This window comes from Pteropus medius, unplaced genomic scaffold (genome assembly GCF_902729225.1).
Source record: "Pteropus medius unplaced genomic scaffold, Ma_sr-lr_union100, whole genome shotgun sequence".
Taxonomy (NCBI): Eukaryota; Metazoa; Chordata; class Mammalia; order Chiroptera; family Pteropodidae; genus Pteropus; species Pteropus medius.
In genome coordinates, this window is record NW_024352784.1 from 14341789 (window position 1) to 14363973 (window position 22185).

At 31.8% G+C, this 22185-nt stretch overlaps 1 protein-coding gene across 7 annotated transcripts in view; it reads left to right on the top strand.

The window, feature by feature from the left end:
* Window positions 1-21882, top strand: part of TMEM135 (transmembrane protein 135) — a 256996-nt gene extending 235114 nt beyond the window's left edge. For 5 of the 7 annotated variants that reach the window (XM_039848281.1, XM_039848280.1, XM_039848277.1 and 2 more), the window contains 8 exons: window positions 3871-4014; window positions 6513-6582; window positions 9730-9897; window positions 13145-13208; window positions 14216-14292; window positions 16452-16550; window positions 17367-17434; window positions 19221-21882. In XM_039848281.1, coding sequence (XP_039704215.1) covers window positions 3871-4014; window positions 6513-6582; window positions 9730-9897; window positions 13145-13208; window positions 14216-14292; window positions 16452-16550; window positions 17367-17434; window positions 19221-19353 — 823 coding nt within the window. In that variant the 3' untranslated portion in view covers window positions 19354-21882. The remainder of the gene's footprint in view (window positions 1-3870; window positions 4015-6512; window positions 6583-9729; window positions 9898-13144; window positions 13209-14215; window positions 14293-16451; window positions 16551-17366; window positions 17435-19220) is intronic. The other 2 variants (XM_039848279.1, XM_039848278.1) reach the window with 1 other exon arrangement.
* The last annotated feature ends 303 nt before the right edge of the window (window positions 21883-22185 follow it).

Consider the following 22185-nt stretch of genomic DNA (forward strand, 5'->3'; position numbering starts at 1 on the left):
ATTTGATTTTGTTAATAGTTCAGATTTTCTTTCTTCCTGATTCAGCCTTGGAAGATTGTGTGTTTCTAGGAATTTATCCATGTCTTCCAGAGTTGTCCGATTTGTTGGCATATAATTGTTCCTAGTAATTCCTGATGATTTTTTGTATTTCTGTGGTGTCAGTCGAAACTTCTTTTTCATTTCTGATTTTACTTTAGTCCTCTCTCTTTTTTTCATGATGTGTCTGGCTATAGGTTATCAGTTTTCCTTATCTTTTAAAAGAACCGGCTCTTGGTTTCATTGATCTTTTCTATTTTTTTTTATATTATTTCATTTATTTCTGCTTTCATCTTTATTTCCTTCCTTCTATTCACTTTGGGCTTTGTTTGTTCTTTTTTCTAGTTCCTGTAGGTTTAAGTTAGATTATTTCAGGTTTTTGTTTCTTGATGTAGGCCTGTATTGCTATGAATTTCCTTCTTAGAACTACTTTTGCTGTGTCCTATATATTTGTGTTTTCATTTTTGTTTGTGTCAAGGTATCTTTTGATTTCTTCCTTGATCTTGTTGTTAACCCATTCATTATTTAATAGCATGTTGTTTAGCCTCTATGTATTTCTGTGTTTTTCTGTTTTTTTTTTTCTTTATAATTGATTTCTAGTTTTATACCAATGTTACTAGAGCTATGTGTTATGATTTCAGTCTTCTTAAATTTATTGATACTTGTTTTGTGGCCTAACATGTGTCTTGTTCTGAAAAATGTTTCATGTGCACTTGAAAAGTATATATATTCTACTACTTTGGGGTAAAATGTCCTAAAAATATCAGTTAAGGCCATTTATTCTAATGTGTCATTTAAGGCAGCTATTTTCTTGTTGATTTTCTGTCTGGATGATCTATCCATTGATGCCAGTGGGGTGTTCAAGTCTCCTACTATGACTGTATTACTGTCAATATCTCCCTTAATGTTCATCAATATTTCCTTTATACATTTGGGTGCTCCTTTGTTGGGTGTGCAGATGTTTATGAGAATTATATCCTTTCGTTTAGATTGATCCTTTTATCATTATCATTATCATTATCATTATGAAATGCCCTTCCTTATCTTGTTACAGCCCTTGTTTTAAAGTCTATTTTGTGTGATATAAGTATTGCTCCCCTATCTCTTTCTTTTCATTTTCATTTGCATGTAGTATCTTTTTCATCCATTTACTTTCAATCTCTGTGTTTTTCAATCTCAAGTGGGTCTCTTGTAGGCAGCATAGGTATGGGTCTTATTTCTTTCACCCATTTAACCACCCTATTTGTTTTGATTGGTGCATTTAGTTCATTTACAGTTAAAGTAATTATTGCCATTGTATTAATTTTTTTTTCTGATCGCTTTCTAGTTTTTATCTCTTCTTCTCTTATTCTCATGCTCTCCTTTTGTATGTTGCTTTCTCTGGTGTCATGTTTGGATTTCTTTCTTGTATATCTCTTGTAGGCTTTTGGTTCATGGTTATTATGTGCTTCATATATAGCAAGCTATGTTTACAGCAGTCTACTTTAAGTTGATGAGGCTTAAGTTCAAACACTACAATTTTTGCTCATTTCTTCCACCTTTATGTTTTTGTTTTTCCTTTTTACTGTGTGTGTGTGTGTGTGTGTGTGTGTGTGTGCGCGCGCGCATGTGTGTATCCCTTAATTTATTGTTGTCATTACACATGATCTTTCTACTTTGGCCTTTTAACCTTTGTACAAGCTTTATAATTGGTTTATTTACTGCTTTCACTGAATATATGGCTTCATCAGTGAGAATTTTTTCTCATATTTTCTTATTCACATTTTTGATGTTTTCTTTTGTACTTAAAGAATCCATTTAACATTTCTTGAAATACTGGTTTAATGGTTACAGACACCTTTAGCTTTTTATTGTCTGGAAAACTCTTTACCTCTCCTTCAATTCTAAATGATAGCCTTGCTGGGTAGAGTGATCTTAGTTGTAGGTCTTTGTGTCTCTTTTTCAAATAAACTTATAAAGGGTTGATTTGGATGATTTGCACTTATATTGTCCTTTGTATTATAGGAAAATAATGTGGAAAAATGGCTATCAATTTTTGCTAATTCTGTACAGATAATAGTAGAAGTTATGGGAATAGATAGCGTCAAGGACAAAACCATGGGGAAAGCCATTGTGAGTGTCTGAAGGTATACCAAGCCTGCTTCATCATAGTTTAAAGCTATGATTGAAGGGTCCATAACTTGGTCATTAAGTACCCAGGCTTTAGAGTCAGACAGTTCTGGGTCCAAATGATTACTGATATTATTGGCTATGGATAAGATACTTTTTCATGCTCACTCTCATGGAAATTATGTAAAAGCCTCAGTACTGTGCCTGTCAGTAAATTCTCATAAAATGTTAATTATAACTCTATTTATTCAGTGTTTGTTAACTAAATATTTACTATTTGCCAGACCCTATGCTAAGCATCGAGATATAATAGCCAAGAAGATATGCATAGTCTCACAGACCTTACCATTTAGTGGAATGTAAACTACTAAAAAGGTGCTTCAGTACTGGGAGTTCATTGGGCTATGAGAATACAACAGAAGGATTGTTAACTCACTTTAATTTGAGGCAGGGACAGCTTCACCACGGAAGTGACCTTTAATCTGATGTAGTCAGTCTGGTCAAAATAGCAACAGTGTTACAAAATGTCTGAGAGATATTTTATCTGTTCTAGCATAGTTTTGTCTTGTTTGTAAAGAGCATAGTATAGATCTTGAACTCTCCAAACACACCAATGATTAAGAACCAGATTCTTTTTGACTTACATTTACATCAAGGATGTACAGCTGCCACCTGGTGACAATCTCATTGCACATAATTTTATGTTAGATATTTTATAAGTTAGATATTTTACCAAGTTTGTCCAAGTGGATGAGTTGGACTCGCTGATAGTAACAGCTGTTTTTTTCTCTCTTTTATGAATGTTTAAATTGTCTTTTTCTGTTTGTCAGAGGTCCCATGTTCCAGAAGTTTAATGTATTATTGATCCCTTGTTTTATCTATATTTTATGATAGTTTCTGAAAATTGAACAGGTACAGTTCCCTAAGGAAAGCTCAGTTATTCTTTATAAGAGCAACAACTTTTATCATGAAGGTACAAATAGCAAAAATTATTAAGGATACTGATTGAGTGATATCTAATGGTGGTAACATTTTCTTTGTATTGTCTTTGGAAAAATATAGTTGCATTTTGATGAGATAGGTGTCTTCTCCTGGGTATTAGGTTTTTTCCAAAAAGAAGTAAGATTAGAATAGCATAGAATTTAAGATTTTCTGATGATATAATATGAAGATACATGGAACTGACCATTTTCTGATTCTCATTCTTTATTTTCTCATGTATATATAGATGGCCTTCTATTGCACTGCAGCTGTTTCAAGTGACATTAGATATAAATTTAGAGTAAAAAAATTATAAACTCATTCAATTATAATTATTTGCAGATTTTAAAGAAAAATTGAGTTTTTGTCATTAACTAGTAGACCTAAGTTAATAGTTCATCAGCTTCTTTGTTGGAGAAAACTTTAAGATGTGTAATACCTTATAAAAAGTGGTGACCTAAGTTAAAAAATGCTTTATAAAAGTGCCCTGCTATATTTTACTTAGTTAATTTAATTTTAAAATACTTGCATTGTCAAGCAAATGACCACTAACATTTTCTGAGTATTCAGATTTCAAAAGCCTATTTTTAAAAGGATGATTGGATTTTTATATAAATTGTGAAAAATATTTCAAATGATGAGGTACTTTCCAAAGTTTATTTACATATAAACAAAATTAGATATTTCTCATTGATTTTTTAATTTAAAGGTGAAAAATGCCTCACACTGTACTCTTTTCTTTAGGTTCATTGTAGGGAAGGAAGAAATCCCCACACATTCTTATTCACCAGAGACAGCATATACAAAAGTGGAACAAAAGACAGAGAAACAGGAAAAACCAAGAAGAATGAATATGATTTCTCTAGTCAGGAAACTTGTGGATTCAGTGTGAGTTCTTTATCTTTATATTTTAGCATATTTTCTCATTGGTTTATATGACATTTGTGCCATGCTAAGGTGTTATTGTTTTCTTTTCAGGTAATATATTTTTTTTTACCAGAAATTATACAGAGTTTTATAAAAGGCACATGATAGCAAGTGAATATTATTTATTATTTTTGGCAGGACTATGTACTGTAATTGCCTTTAAAAATTTTTACATGAAATTGAAATACTTTTCTGTTTCAAACTAGGGAGAGTTGCAGGAAGCTGGAAAGGGGAAACTTCAGGAAACAGATTAGTATGTGCTAATTGAATGTGCCAAGTATGGAAAGGAGGATAAAAAGCTCTGAGAGATTCAAGAAGATGCAGAAATGATAAGGAGCAAACCTTAAGTAAAGGATATTTTGCAATAGTGGCAATTTTTAGGGCTTTGGAAATAAAATAAATCTTTATTTGCATATTACACAAAGAAGTCTATATTTTATGTAAATAAATCTTCATTTGTATTTCAAATGCAGATATTTAAGAAAATTTAATGGCTTAAAATTAAATCAGCAATAAAAATAATCTTGGTAGTGATATTTTAGAAAGTATAGCATGAATAGGCAATATAAAAAGTTAGGGGATCAATTATGAGTAGTCGAGGCCCTTTAAGAAACCAGAAAATTTATGTTCTACTCTCATTTTGCCCCTGCTAGACTTTGTGCCTTTGGGTAAGTGATTTAACTACCTGAATCCCAAAGTCCTCATCAGTTAACTGAGGTTAATAATCTCTCTTAAGGAGTGTTGCGTGCATTAAATGAAATAACGTATGAGTTGCCTCATAAACATGAGCACAGAGTAGGTGCTCAAAATTTTTACTGAATTTAAAGACTTTGTCTTCATTTTGGCATACACTGTGTACAGAAGCTAAGAGGAAGGAAAGGAATAGTAGGCGGCAGGAATAATTGTGGTAGTGAACTTATTAAGCAAGTTCAAAATAGTTATGAGTTACCTTAGTGGGGAGAAGGGAGAAGGAATCCCTCTTAATGGAAATCATATCAGCAAGAATCATAGGGTTACACAGAGAATGTATTATATGGGTGAATGATGCCTTGGATATCAGAACTGTTCAGGCCCTGGAAGAATTTGTCAGCATAGCCTCAAGTCCACTGGTGCGAAAGCAGGTGCAGGATAATACAGAAGCAAAGTGGATCATACAGGAGATGGGCAGTCCAGGACTTGGGAAGCCATTTTAACGAAAGAGTAAAGAAAGATTAAATGACAGTATAGTTGATATCAAAATTTAACTTCACTAGCAAAGGGAGTTTAATAATTTCTGAGTAGTTCTGGTAGCAATGGCTGAAAAATGTTTTCGAAGAGGACACTTAGAAGTATGAAGAGTGATGGTTTACATAAGGCAGTTCTTTTCTGATTCACCTCTTTTCAGGCCTCCAACTTTAATCATTCAGCAGCTTCACATGATCAGATATGTCCTATCATCCTAATGATATAAGCGTTATGGTCGGTATAAACTATTGCTGTCACTCTTCTGTAGGAAAGGCTACCTGTATGCCAGCTGCACTACAGAATTAGATTTCAGAAAAAGTCTTGCTAATCAATTTGCAAATGAAATTGGATGTGGAGCCAGAATATCGCTCTACAAGTAATTGTTATAAACAGGAAAGAGTTAATGTGTTCCAACTATGAAGATAATTAATTAACTGCAGTCTGAAAGAGTTATAAAGACTACTTATTTTGGGAACATGAACTCTTCAAAGAGAAAAGGGGAGAGCCAAACCCATGTTAGATATTTTACTTATTTTTTTATGCCTAGAGTGAATAAATGATGCTGGAGTCAGCATACCAAATAATTAAAATAAGTGTGTCTCGAACAGTAGTCTTCCCAGCAGAAATGTTTATTAAACACTAGAGGACTAAGTGGTTTCCAGTTAAATTACAAATAACGTACTTTTGAATTCCCACATGATCTATATCTATATTTATTTTAAAAACTGAATTTTGAATTCTAATACTATATCATGTTTCTTTTCCAGATGTTTTCTCTCAGATATTATTAAGTATAAATTCCTGTAACCTGAGCACATTCTCATTATGATTTTTGCTCAAATACCGACTTCATGGATGATTTACGGCTGTTATACTCTACAATAAGTGATTTAAAGCTCCCAAAAGATTTGTAAAAGATAATATATACTTATTTTTCATATTTAGTCACAAATATTTACCAATATGATTTTTCTGTTCCACATTCAAGTATTTTGACTGCAGTCATGTATTTTATATAATGTGTCAAAATGATGATCAGCAAAGAAAAAAAAACCTGTTATCTTTGCTTCTGTATGTCCTACGAAACCAAAAAATGCACACATTTAGAAATGAGTAGGTAATATTTTCACCTGTTTTGGTTAGAGAGGTTATAGCAGATCTACTCACACATGCATGTGCATGCATGCACAAACACACATATTTTAACTATGATTAGGTTTTTGGTTTAATTTCAGATGTAAGCATGGACCAAGGCATAGATGTTGCAAACATTATGAAGATAATTGCATCTCTTATTGCATTAAAGTAAGTATATAAAAGTATCTTCTTTATTAACCATAGGAAATATGTATAGAAATGTTTATTAAAACCTAATTTCAAAGTAAATGGAAAATTTGACAATAATTGCTATTAATTTTTTGCATTTGACTTGAAAAATAAGAAATTTGAACTAGATAACAATTTAGCTTACTATTTATTTACCAGATTCAGTTAAATAATTTAAAAATTTGCTTATCTAAAAATCAGTGTAAAACTTAAAAGGAGAAGAGAAGAAACAACAACAAAAAAGAAAAAGTCATTAAAATTTGTACATTGTATGTATCTTCATTAGAATACATACTAGAACAAGGCCCCTGGACTGTGTTGTATGCTAGTGGATCAGCAGTAACACACGTACACTGTGCATAATCTGATACAGTGGCATTTGGTTTTAGACTTGTAAAGCTGTTATATTTTTTAAGGCATGGAGATAACTGGAGCATATTTATAGTTGCTCTACAGTAAGAGTTAGCTATGCCCATTGGCATAAATTCCTTACTCCCTAATACATTAGTGTATTAGTGTGTCTCTCCCTACTCACTCCCACCCCATGCTTTCTATCCCTTTATCCCCCATCACCACCAACTCTGGGAAGGAACTTATTTTCATTTCAGTTGGTCTGGCACAGATGGCACCACCTGCTACAAATTCTTCAGTTTTGGATGGTACTCTAACAATTCTGATGCTTTAAAAAGTTTATGTTCTTACACCATTAGATCCCCACTCAGTCGATGATAAGAGCAGGGTTGTAAAGCACCCCAAAAGACAGTCTCCTGGCTGTCATTATGGAAAGGAGTGACTGTATCACATTAGCGATTCCGAATGTGAACACCTACAGACAAGTGTTAACGGTGGCATTTGCTCAAGCCAATACTTTACTTTTGGAGTCTCCAAAGATCTGAATGGGAGTAAAAGCAGTATAATATTTTTTCAGTTGTACAGTGGTTTCTGCTAACACTTCTTTCAAATCTGATTTCCAGCCCTACTTTTAAAGTGGCAAAAAACAAAACAAAACAAACCCAAAAAATCATCATTGCTGGCACCCTCAGAGTCTGCCAGTTCCCAGAGAGTTATTATTCCATCCAACTGGATGCAATTCTAGTTCAAGGGGGAGACTTCACGGGGGGAACTGATTAAATCAGAAATATTTGAGAAATTTTGGGAAGAGAGTATATGGTATTTAAAAAATTATATGAGAAAGTGAGTGAGAATTCCTAAGCAATGAAAAAAATCTAGTCATTCTTTCAAATGTGTACCAGTACTATAAACTTGGTAATTTATGTAAATATTTGAATATTTTGTCTATGAATATAGAATTTGGAGACCTGGTAGTGAGGAATTTATACCACAAATATGGTATTCTGATAGTGCACCTCATTATTCCATGGACTCAGTTACACCACATGTTAAATCATATCCCTGAGTAAATAATTATATGAATTACTTTCCCCTCTGTTCACTGTACTCTATTCACATTAACTTTTTATTGGTTCTTCATACCTGTCATTCTCATTTTTGGCTTTGTGCTTTCTGTCCAAGCTATCTGAAATGTTTTCCTCATGCTAACTCTTTTTCTTTTGTGTCTATTTAAATGTCACATTCTCAACAGCCTTCCCTTACCACTAAATCTAAGTTGCCCTGTTAAATTCTCTCCTAATACCCTATTTCCTTCATAACACTTATTGTAATCTGTAATCATTTTATATTTTTATGCTTTTTTTATTTCCTCTTCCTCTAATGAGTATGAAAGCTCCATGAAGGCAAGAACTTTGTGTCCTCCTCATCTCTATCCCCAGCATCTAGCGTAATGCTTGGCACATAAGAGGCATCTAGGAAATATTTCCTGAATAGATGACAGAGTGAATGGATGGAGGAATGCATGGGCCTCTTGAAAACAGCAAAAGATTGAACATGAGTGTGATCCTTGAATCCTTAGATTAATATTATAAAATTATCAACGGAAAGGTGAAATTATGAACATTCCATGCATTAAACAAATATTTGGCTGTTTCAGTTAAGCAAATACATGATATTTCATACTAATATGAATTCATAAATTCATACTAATTTATTATACAATTTAATTTTCATGTTTTAACCAGGTATTGATAGTTTCAGGTAAATTATGGAATGTTTCTCCATAGTAATTCAATTTTTTTCTAAAAAAGAAGACTGCTATCTGGAAGATACAAACCTGACCTTTGGAACTTAGTAGGCAAGCACTGCTAAGAATGTAGATATTTTCCCATCCCAGTAGAGTGAGAGAGGAGGAGGATGGGAGATCAGTATCACAATGTATTGGTTGAATCATGTATAATATACCGTTATTTTTGATAACATTTTATTTTGTGTTAATTGGAATTTTTCAGTCTCCCAGTATTAAGTGACATCTAAACTTCATTTTCCTAAATGCTGAAATGAAAATGACTAACACTAGTCATCCTCTCTGTTTCCTTTTGCACTATAAATAGTTGCAGGTAAGATGGAGAAATGTTGGCGGCAGCAAATATGTATTTGTAGCAGATTTGCTTTCTCAAGTTTTTTTAAGTGTAGTTTAAAACTACTGTTCTCTAGAGATGTTTTATCCTAACACATTTGAGTATAGAAATAAAAACCTAGATGTAATTAGGATGTAAGATAATCTTAGAATATTAATCTGTTCCTGTGAAAGTCTGTCAACCTGATTATTTAAAAAGTTGTTACTGAAGATCTAAGCAAATAAAATTATTTTTCCATCAAAATAATTCATACTCATACTGATGAGTAAGAGGAGTTTTCCATTAAAATTTACAAAAGGATTTGGTTTTCTTAACTTTTTTTTTTTTAATTTCAGTGCTTTTGTTTCTAAAAATTCAGATTTAGTTTAGGAATTATAAATCCTGCTTATTGTCAACAAAATGTCAAGAAATGAAGTTTGGTGTATAGACAAGCTTGACCAGTACTTAATGAAACTTTCAAGTCTTTGTAAATCAAAGAAAATGTATTCATCACAGAATTTCACCCTTATTTTAAAAATTGAAGTCTTAAGATTTAATTTTGAAAATGGCTGTGATATAAACTTGTATTAATTTTTGTTATGATTTACAGTCAAATTCAGAAGTCTGATTAGAATTTCTTCCTAATTTTCTCTAGGGTTTCATCAGAATGTTTAGCGTGGGATACTTAATTCAGTGCTGCCTCCGAATTCCCTCTGCATTTAGGCATCTGTTTACACAGCCATCCCGGCTGCTTTCCCTCTTCTACAATAAAGAAAACTTCCAGCTTGGAGCTTTTCTGGGCTCTTTTGTTAGTATATACAAGGTAAGGCTTTCAGAAGAGGAAAGAAGACTGAGAAATAAATGACACTGCTATTGTTAGAATGAGATAGGGCCTTAACTCGTCCATAATTTTTAAAAATGCTTCCTTCTTTAGTTTTCATAAATATCTTAACATTACTAAATATGCACAATATCTTGGGGATTGAGGTTGGGGAAATTTCTTCTTTTAAAATTTTATTTTATATGCTTGAAGGTACAGACATACTTGGATTTATACATAATATTAAAGATGTTCAGAATTCTTTTTATAAGGTAGTCACTGAGAAAATATGAACTTTCTGACATTTCTAACATCAAAAGTGATATTAATGTGCCTGGTCTGTATGTTTTTCTTAATCATATTTACTCACTGGTTTTAATTTAAACATATTTCAGACCACTGTAGCTGATGTCAGCACTTGATAGAATTAGTAAGGATTTTGTTATAACTTACATAATCAATAACTAATTTTACCTCTCACTCACTATTTCTGCTACACTCTCTCAAATAACTATTGTGAACATTCTTCTACCTCTTTCTGCATGTTCCTGTAAATGTACCCATACATATATAAGCATACACCTAAACTTATTTATAAGGATCATTCATGACACAATACTCTGTAGCTTTAAATAATGGCCCTTGATCAATGGGAATCAGTAATATATAAATCATACTACTGACATATTTTATTAAACATCTAAAATTTAGATTCTCAATCTAAATATAAATTCTTTTGTGTGTGTGTTTTTATTTATTTTTTTTTAATTTATTTTTGTTATGGTGACATTAGTTAACGAAATCCAGTAAGTTTCAGGTGCACAGTTCAATAGTAAGACATCTATATATTGCATTGTGTTCACCGCTCCTAGTTAGATTTCTTTCTGTCACCACATATTTGACCCCTTTTACCCTATGGATTCTAAATAGCAAAATGTGTTAACTAAGATTGACCTGTAAGTGTGGGTACATGCGTGCACACACACACAGTGTTGTTAAACTCAAAATTAATGTTAGAAAAATTGAATTCTGGCATTATTTTGGGTAAGATGGGTATGTGTCATTTTATGTACAAGTTCATTCATAAAATGTAGTATGGAGAAGGTATGTAGTATGGAAAGGCGAACAAGAGTGACAAACTACAGATAAACTATACTTAATCACTTCCTATGAAATACTATTAATATTGAAAACAGTTTTAAAATGTTTTGACTAGGAAGCATTACTAGTATCTGCATATACAAGAGTTAATAGGTTAGAGTATTGATAATTGTATATTTATATTCTTATTCTTTTTCATTTCTCATGCCATAGTGTTTGTATTTATTCTTAGTGTAAACTCTTAAATGTTTACGTGCAGATTATCTCCAATGTTTTTAGCCCAGGTTGGTTATTCTTCATCATCATATCTCAGAGCATGTTTGTTTGTTTGTTTGTTTTTCTGTTACTATTTATTTGCTTAAGTAGTACAAACTAATGGTATTAAACTAAGGAAAATATAACTGTGTCAGAAAAATCTCTTATAGAAAATATTCATACAGTGTGTTCCAAAGGCATATGTAATTTTAAAAAAAATTTCTAATGCCATCATAAGATTGTAATTAAGAGGACAGACGGACAAACCTTATTCGTTCTGTGTCTTTTTGGTGAACTGACCCTTTTTTCATTTTGTACTATTCCTCTTTATCCCCGATAATAGTTCTTGTTCTGAAGTACACTGTGTCTAATAGTAGTGTAGCTATTCTAGCTTTATTTTGATTATATTTGATAGTATATTGTTTCCATCCTTTCACTTTAATTTTTCTATGTCTTCAGTATAAAGGTTGGTTTCTTTTAGACCACACATAGTTGGTTTTTCCTTTTTTATTGTTTGATAATCTCTGTCTTTAACTGGTATGTTTAGATTATTTACATTTAATGTACTTATTGATATAGTTGAGTTAAATTTACCTTCTTGCTAGTTGTTTTGTATTTGTTCCATTTTTTCATTGTTCCTCTTTCTTTTTTCTTTTTCTGCCTCCTGGATTTTTTAAAATATATTTTTAATTTTCTTTTTGAAATTTTTGTATTTTTTTTTATATTCTGTCTTCAGTATTGGCTTCTTTATATCTTTTTTAAATTTAGTGATTGTGTTAACATAATAAACATTTTTAATTTATCAGTGTTTTTAAATAATGTATCACTTTATTGTAGTGTAAGAATCTTACAACACTACTTATTTCTTCTTCCCATTCTTTGTGCTGTACATTGATCTTTTCATATGTTATAAGCCCCACAGTACATTGTTGCCTTTTTTGTTTTGGACCAAGAGTCAGAAATCTTTTTCTGTAAAGTGCCAGATAGTAAATATTTTAAGTTTGTGGTCTCTGTCATAGCTGGTCAGCTCTTCTGTTGTAGTGTGAAAGCAGCCACAGACAATACATAAATGAATGAGCATGGCTGTGTTCTAATAAAACTTTATCATACTGTAATTAGAATTTTATATAATTTTCATGTGACACAAAATATTATTATTTTGTTTATTTTTATACATTTAGAGGTGTAAAAAACATTCTTAGCTTACGAGTCATATAAGAACAGGTGGCAGGCCAGATTTGTCTTGTGGGCCATAGTTTTAGGACCATTGCTTTACACAGTAAATTCATTTTTACAGCAGTTAAAATAAGAAAAACATGTCTTATAAATTTACCTTATTTTACCATTTCCAGAGCTCTTCCTTTTTTTTTTTACAGATCTAAATTTTTATCTGGTATCATATTCCTTCTGCCTGCAGAATTCCTTTAATATTTTTGGTAGTACAGGTCTACAGGTGAAGAATTATCTCAGCTTTTGTCTCTCTGAGAAAGTCTTTATTTTACCTTTATATTGAAAAATATTATCCCTGGGTATAGAATTCTGGCTTGACAGATTTGTAGTTTATCCAGCTTTTTCTCCTTGTTAGAGTGGGAGTGATACTTTTCCCAGCATTCTACATGAAGACAAAAGTAGAATCTATGGATTCACTTTAAAAAATCATATATTACAATAAAAATATTATAGATGATTTCTTAATAGTGTCTATCCAAAAGAGTAACTTTATAACAGATTATTATTTATAAATTTCCCAATCATGGATTCATTTAGATTTAGATAATATCACCAGTTTGCCTCTATGGTCAGCTATTACTCACTCATTACAGACGTTTACGTGCGTTTTTGTCCCCCTAGAAATGAAACAATTGAAGTCATTGTTATTTTCTTCTTGATACAGGGTACTAGTTGCTTCCTGCGCTGGGTCAGAAACCTGGATGATGAGCTGCATGCTATAATAGCTGGTAAAGCAATGATTAAAAAAAGAATTATTATTATTCCAACAATCAGTAGCAGAAATGAATCAGAAATCATTTCCAGATTCATCTGATTTCTATGTATCATACTTTCTCTGTAATAGAATCCCTCCCGAGGCACTAGTCCAAACATTTTGTATTTGTGAAGTTTAACATATCAAGGTACTCTTGCCATCTGGTGTTTTGAGTTGGAAATAATAACGACTTGGGTATCTGCCCTGCTACAGGCCAGAAATCCTAGAGAATGTGTCACAAAGGAACATGAAGTCTTAAAATAGTATCTAGTCACTTAGTGCCAAGCAACTTATCTAAGTGACTAGATGATAGTTTAAGTACAGCTATATCAGATTTCTTAAACAATTCTGTTTTTACCACTGGCAGGTGATATATATTTTAATATATTTTTTTAATTTGGGGGGAACATGAACAATTTTATAAAAATAAAAACTAAAGAACATTTTTTATAAGTGCAATATATGTACTAAATAGACAATTTTTCAGGTATTAGTAATTTTCCTACTATTAGTATTTCAGGCCTCCTCCCACCTTGGATTTCCATTTATAGAATGAACGTAGTACTGTGGAAAGAAATGTGATGATAGCACTATAATAATTTGAGCTGCTAGAATAGAGAAATAGTTCTACTTAAAATTAAAGATGATACAAATAGTTTTTAAAAAATTATTTTTGAAACTCATTATATTTGGCAAGACCAATTTTTTTAAGGTTAAATTTAGAATGTAAAGTTTCTTATAATAACTGTATCAGAACTGTGTGTTCCTAACTCTGTAGGTCATTTTTTAAAATTTAAAAATATATGATAAGAACTCACTCCATTTTAATGTTGTTAAGTATATTACTGTCCTCGAATTTGATGTAACAAAAGGCAGTGCTACAAATCAGTTATTTTCTACTTAAGTGAGTTAACATTTCCAAATGACTTAATAACAAACAAATACTTTGAGATCTGATGAGTTTTGCATTCTTTGTTTCAGGATTTTTGGCGGGAGTATCAATGATGTTTTATAAAAGTACAACAATATCCATGTATTTAGCTTCCAAATTGGTGGAGGTAAGCAAACATTTTTAATCTATGTACAGTTCCCAAGGATATAGAGCTTTTAAAGCTTTAGCAACAAATATATATATATCCTAATTTTAAAAAAGCAGATTCTAATCCTATAAAAAAGTAATTACAAACTTAGTTCCCCTATTTTGTCTTCTTTGTGTTATTTTCAAATATACACAGATATAGAAAGAATAATGTAATTAGCCCTCATGTACCTATCATACAGCTTCAACAGTTGACAGCATTAGGCCAGTCTCATTTCATCTGTACTTCCCCGGCCTCCCAAGCACTGAATTATTTTAAGGTAAATCCCAGACATCATATAACTTCATCCATAAACAACTTGGGATAAAGACTCCTTAAAGAATAAAGCTGAAGGATAAAGACACCTTAAAAACAAACAAATCAACAATACCACTAAAGTATAACCACAATGTCATTATCATACATTAAGGAAAACCTAGTATTTGTTTAATATTATCATTTATCCAATTAGAGCTTATATTTTCATTGATTGTCTCAAAAATGTCTTTTTGCAGTGCTTTTGTTTTAATCAGGATCCAAAGTCTCTTTTAGTTTGTAATAGTTATCCCCTCCCCCTCTTTCTTTTTCTTCCCTGCCCTTCCTTTATTTCCCCTGCCTTTCCATTTATTTGCTGAAGATCTAGGTCATTACTTCTATGGAATTTTACACTTTCTGGATTTTGCTGATTGCATCCTCACTGGTGGTATTAACATGTTTCTTTAACTCATGTATTTCTTACAAACTGGTATTTGGTCTAAAGGCTTAAGTAAATTCAGGTTCAATTTGGGGTGAGGGGTATTGCAGAAATACTTTATAGTTACTGTGTGGGAATTCCTGTTGCATTAAGAAGCACAAAAATGTCTGCTTGTCTCTCTTTTTGTGATGCTTAGATTGATCGGTCGGCTCAGGGTCGATAAAGCCAACATAAGGTTCCCCATTAGTCTTTTACGTAATTGTTTTAGCAGCAATTAATGATCCTTACCAGCAGTTATTTCATCGAGGGTTGCAAAATGGTTATAATTTAATATTATTAGTTCTTCTGCATTTATTAGTGGGAATTTTTCTGAAAGGAACTTTCTCTTTTCAACTGTCTGGTTACTGTGAAATCGTTTGTTCACAAAGTTATAAAATGCTTGAGAGCTTCCCTTTATTTACCAGTGTTCAGACTAAATTAGTCCCTAACATCCCGCAAAGTTGGTCTTTATTTTCCTTTTTTCTTAATGAGTCTTTATTTTCAATTGCCATATGAAGTCATGGATTTTAACATATTTGATTTGTTTCAACCCATTGCCGTCTTTTTACTCAAATTGCCCCATCTTTGGCCAAGAGAGCCTCTTCAAGTTGACTTTTCCCAGTTTCCAGTCTTGCCTCTAATCCATTCTCTATATAATAGCCAGAATGTTCTTCTTAAAACATGAATTAAATCATGTTATTTCTATGCTTCAAAACTATCCAATGGCTTCCAATTGCACTGAGAAAAAAAAATTTCTCTCTCTCCGTCTCTCTCATACACACACACATCTAATGAGGCTTTACGATCTATCTTATCTATCTATCTATCTATCTATCTATCTATCTATCTATCTATCTATCTATCATCTCCATCATCTATCTATCATCTCCATCATCTATCTATATGTATGTAGATATCTCATAGCCTCTTTAGACTGCATTAGTTATTTGTTATGCACTAACCATTTTTATTCATTTTCAAATCCCTTGCTCCTAGCATAGTACTCAGCATATAGTTAATTTAACATAATTAAATGTTTAATGAATGAATGAATGAACGAATGAAGAGCTATGATAAGGAAGAAAAGACCTGAGCATTGTACAAAAAAGCATTGAAGAATAAATGACATAAAAGAGGTAGAAATAAAGTGCTATTGAATTTTATAGAAAAATTATTACTGGCATCTGGGGTTTCGGGTGAGGGCATGAAGGAAAGGGAAGGACTGACACTTAATGCTATTGTGGAAAATGTGCCCTGTGATTTGAGCTCTGAAAGGATTGTTAAGATTTTGAAAGGTAGAAAAAATAATTTTAGATAGGGAGCATATCATTCAACTACATTAATGCTATTTAAAGTTGTTTTTTTTTTTTTTTTTAAATGAATCTTGCATTTGCTTGTTTTGCAGACTATGTATTTCAAAGGCATTGAAGCAGGAAAGGTTCCCTATTTTCCCCATGCAGATAGTATTATCTATTCCATCTCTACAGCAATTTGCTTCCAGGCAGTAAGTATAACTTTTTGAAATAATAGATTTATTTATGTTTCTAATGTGCATTAAACCAATGGGGGAAAAATAAAGGCCTGGGAACATTTCTATTGACCACATTTTATGTGTGGTTTTTTTTGTTTGTTTTTTTAAAGCCAGATAGCTTGCAAGTTTCAAATCATTAAACATGTTAACTTAATGGGCCAGTTCATGTTTTATGAACACAACAATTTTTAGTTTTAATAGAGTACAGTTTTTATTGGTAAATTATTACTCTAGTATCTTGGCTAGAATAACCCAATTTAATTATATTTCTTTTAGAAAAAAGATACCATGGACATAAATAAGAATAATATTACTCAGGCAGTGAGGACAGGGGTAAAATCTAGTTTAATAGAGACATTGTTCAATCTCTTTAAATTCTTTAATCATCATTATTGATGTTAATGGTTTTAGGTCAGAGGTTTTTTTTTTTTAGATCAAAGTTTTGGGGACAGCTTTTATTTGTACTTTCTTACAGTAGTGCTGCCAGGTTGATAAACACTTAGCTAGTGAAGGGCCAACTATGTAACAAGTATTCAGTAAATGCTTCTGAAGAATAATGACACAATTAACTCAATTATTATTTCATAAGCTACATTCTTATTTGAAGGCATATTTATAAAGATTCTTGATAGTTATCACCTAAAACATAAATACATGTTTTTGTTATTCTCATTACTGTCATTTTTAAAATACAATGAGCAATAAAAATAGAGCTAAAACTACTATGTTGCCTAAGACTGCTGATAATATTTACTAAAAGAAGTCTCAAACTGAATACTTTCATCTTAGGCTGTCATGGAAGTTCAGACCTTACGACCGTCGTACTGGAAGTTCCTTTTAAGGCTCACCAAGGGCAAGTAAGTGACTGAGATATTTTAACTGGTCATAGAAAAAAAGTAATTTCCATTAAAAAGATTTTGAATCTTTTTGTCTCCTTGAAGGAAGTCTTTTATTAGTAAAGTAGGTATCTAGATATAAATCAGATATAACCAACTTAATAAGAATTACAGAGGGAATACTTTTAGTGAGCATTATTTTGATTATTTTCCCTATATTATTTTAGATATTTTAAGTGTTTTAGATTAATACCATGTTGATTTGCAACTTGCTAATTAGTTGCTATATAACATACTTAAATCTCGCTTTTAAAATCTTTGATCTCTTCTTTTTGATTAAAAATATTAAGCATATTCATTAGAAATCATGCCCTAAAATTAACTGATTTTCCTTTTGGAAAGATAATCTTATTTTTTTCCCTGATGTTATAAGCATACTCTCCTTTGCTTTCATTGTCATGCTCTTTATTGTTAGCAATTCTTGATCCTAATCTAATTCTTTGGGAGGCAGCTCGACTTAATACATAGACCATGGAGTCTTTGGCTCAGAGGCTTTGGAGAAGGACAGACCTAGATTTGACTTCAGCTTTGATACCTTTGCCTGTGTCATTAGCCTCACGAGCCTCTCTACCATGAAACAATAATACATACTTTGTCTGGTTGTGGGAAAATCGACATATTTCGAGTAGTACTTAGCACTTAGTACTGAAATTCAACAAACTATCTGCTATTTTTATCACTATCATTAATAGTAGTGTATAGTGCTTACTGTGTCCCATATGCTTAAACCCTATGTGATTTAAGCTAACACACATATATATACATACACAACACCTATATGTATACATATGTGTTTAATCCTTAAAATAACTTATGAGATAGGTAATGTTAACATCCCAGCTTTACATATGAGGAATCTGAGCTGCACAGAGATGTTAGCTAGCTTTCTAGATTCACACAGCTAGTAAACGATGGGGCTGGGATATGAGCCAGGCAGTCTGGCATCAGAATTCTTCTTAGCCATGACACTATGTATCTTTTATATTATTATTATATAATTGTTTATTCTTTTTTTGTCATTTAGTTTTTTGTACATTAATAAATTTAATCCGTTGATTATTTTTGAGAGGGACTCACTTCAGAAAGGAACTAAAAAGGTTCTTGGTATAATGATACTGGCCAATGACTCAAACCTAATTTCACTCTGTTGTCTTCTCCAGAGAGAGAATGCTTGTGATCAGGCACAGAGATACAGAATGTCCATCCTGCACATTAGCTAAATATATGTCTTTTAAAAATTTTATAACTCCTAGGTTAGGTGATGGACAAAATGAGGGTGTGTTTTTACAGTGTTGTGTCTATTAGAAATTTGAAAACCTATAGGCCTTTTAATCATTCAATATTTGTGTTTTCTGTTGCTTGTGAGACATTAAAATGTTGATTATGAGAGAAATTACATTTAATACCTTTGCCTCATTGGTAAATATTAGCTCATGTTTCTTATGATTTCATTCATCAGAAAAATTGTGATGAAGTATTTTTCTATTTGACACTGTTGGAAAGAGTTTAAAATAATGATGATCATCTCTGAGTTTTCAGGTCAAGGGATTACTATCTCTTTAAAGAAAATATGAAACATTGAATCATGTAGAAGAGTCTCAAAGTGACTTTTGAATCTGCCATTGAGTCTTTTGCCATGTCAGCCTTTTCTGTTTTCTCATCCCATGAAAGATAAGTCAAATAGAGTGAGTCACCATATTTTATAAACTTCATTAAATACATGTTCACTATGTCCTCTGTTTTACAGATTTGCTGTCATGAACCGAAAACCCCTTGATGTTTTTGGTACTGGTGCATCTAAACACTTTCAGGATTTTATCCCTAGATTGGATCCAAGATATACGACTGTAACACCAGAGTTACCCATCAAGTTTTCTTGAAGATGACTGTAATTTATTAATGTGTCTTAATGTTTCTTTATTTTATTCTGAAGAGTTAATTATGTTGAACACAAAGAAGGGGGCCCGAGCTTGAGCTTCAGTGTTATTTCAATGAGAGATGCTCTTTTTTTGTTTGTTTTTCTTACCAGTCAGAACTATAGAAGCTTTTTAGGAAGGTGTTGCTTAATAATTAAGCTCCCTTTGTAGCCAGAATCTGATTCTAGATCACCATAGTGGTTGATATTATGATATATTACTGATTAAATTATGTCCACAAGCAATATTAAATAATCTATGTAAAAAATAAGAATATACTTAACATTACTTTAAAAGATGTTTTCAATTCATTCCAATGTAATTCTTGGTTAAAACTAAGAATATTTTAGGATACAAAGGATCACGGGTACATGGATTTGGTCTCTCTCTTTTTTTAACTTTTGAATTGGTAACTTGGGTAGTAAAATGTTATGGATATGAAGTAACTCTGCACAGACAGTGCTGCTTTAGTGTAGAACAAAGTGGCCATTCTTACTTCAGGGATGTGAAAACGGGTCTCAGACTGGATAAATGCCGTGGTATCCATGCTCTTCTTCCACTGACACCTTCACCTCTCTCCATGATTAGCTGGGCTATTTATTTGACAGCACAGTGAATCTACGTACTAATGGCAGGTTAGGTACAAATGGAAATTGGCATATCTGATAAAGTTGAAATGTATGTTTTAATCTTCTACAGAAGCATTACACTTGAATATTTAAAAGCAAATGAAGTTACTTGTAAACCTTCTGTAGGTTTATTATGTTTGTTTTCATTTATAAGGACTGAATTTTTCATAGCTAAGTTTGTATGCCATTATTAATTTAGAAGGGATCAAAATTCTATGGAACAAAAGTAGTTTTGGCAGATTTGGCAGGTCTGGCAGTTTGTTCCCTCTCAACTGTTTCACCTGTACAATGGATGCCTTACAACTAGAAGCAATATAAAAATCCAGTAGTTGTTAAAAAAAGTCCATTATGTCACGAAATGGAGTCAGGTTCTCTAGCCTCTTTTCAAAAAAGTATTGTCACTATTTCTACCCCCGTTAGAATAAAGAAGTGACAAAATATAGTCACTACTGATTATGAGTTAGTTCAGGACAGCTGTGATTGAAATATGATCACTCTTTAAAGTTTTTCAGGGAAAAGTTATGCTTTCCTAAGTTAATCAAAGGCTTATGTGATTGTGATATCTACAGATGATGTTACATATAGGGATGATGATATATTTTTTAAATATAATTTTGTTGCTGAAAAGCTTTAGGTCATTGTAAATTAATTATGCAGTAGAACTTGTGTTGCAGCAAGAATTATAACCCAGACTTTGAAAATGCTTAATCTTCCATATTTGATTTCATCAAGCCTTTTTATACTTCTGTTTACATGTAATCCGATCCTTGGTTGTTATGGCAAATTGAAACCCAACAAAAATATGGACTCTGGTACCATGGTAACAGAGAGAACCACCCTAATTTGGTCAAAATTTTACATTGAGATTTTTTTAGAATCGACTAGTCTTTTAGCCAGTACTGTTAAAGGATCGTTTTGGTTTCAGACTTCAAAATTGATTAATAAATTAAGTTTTAAGTATTGGCTTACTGAAATCAAAATGATGATTCGTACTGTTTTTACTTTTAAAAATGAAGTGTAGAAAGCACTGCCACTTGCACCTCATTTTCTCTGTTTAGAAATTATGTTTATAATATTTCCTTGTCAGGCTAAAAGAAAAAACATTTTAATTCTTAAGTTATTGTTTTCATCGACATTAAACGACTACGATATGGAAAGACAAATTCTACTGAAATTTGATGAGATTGTTTAGTAAAATTTTAGTGATGAAAAGGTGCATTTCTATGATTTACCTTTTTATTTTTATTTTCTTTTTAACAAACTGCAGTTATCTTTTATATAAAACGTAAAATCACTATTGAGAAGCAGAATACAGTAATGAATGTATAGCTTGAATGAATAGATAAGTAATTTGCTGTGGTGAATTGAGAAGTCCAGTTTGATATCATTGGGACACACTGCAAAGTATACTCCTTTAAGCAAACACGAAGAAACTGTGTTTGCGTTCCTGAAGACAATCAGAATGAATATGTCTCTACCTCTAACTAATCAGTTATTTATTGATAACTTGGCATCATAAATAAAGCCAAATAGATTGTCTCCATTCCAAAACATGTTTTTAGCCCATTTATACGCCGAAGAAATCCTGCCTATGGTAAGTTTCCACCAGAACTGATTGTGTTAAACATTAATTTGCCCCCTGCTATATCTTAATCTTTATGTAGACTGAAAAACAGTGCAGTATAATGGTTGTTTCATTGCTATTTTCTGTACTAATAAAATCTTAGAGTTAGTACAACCAAGTAAAGACTGAGGTTACAGTATAACTGATTGTCTCAATCTGTTGGGTTCTTATCAGTTTTTTTATCAGAGCATTTTAGCCCATTTTATTACTTGTTTCTGAATAAAATCTTTGGTTTAGTTATCTTTTTCATAAATTCTGTGGTTACTGCTATAACTTTTTTCTTGATCTGTAAATATTGTTGTTAGTTGATACCTAGTTTATTTTTTGCTGTCATTTGCTGTTTAGTCACTTGTTATTTAATTTAGAATTTTACCCTTTTATTCTTTGCTCTCAGATTTTATAATTTACTTTTTTTCTAGAATGAGCATGTCTTTTATGATGAAACCCAAATTGGTCAATTGTCACACAGTATTTACCTATTGAACTTGAGTATTCATCTCTTTGTGGATAATTTTAGGCTAATCTTCGATTTAGTTATTAATA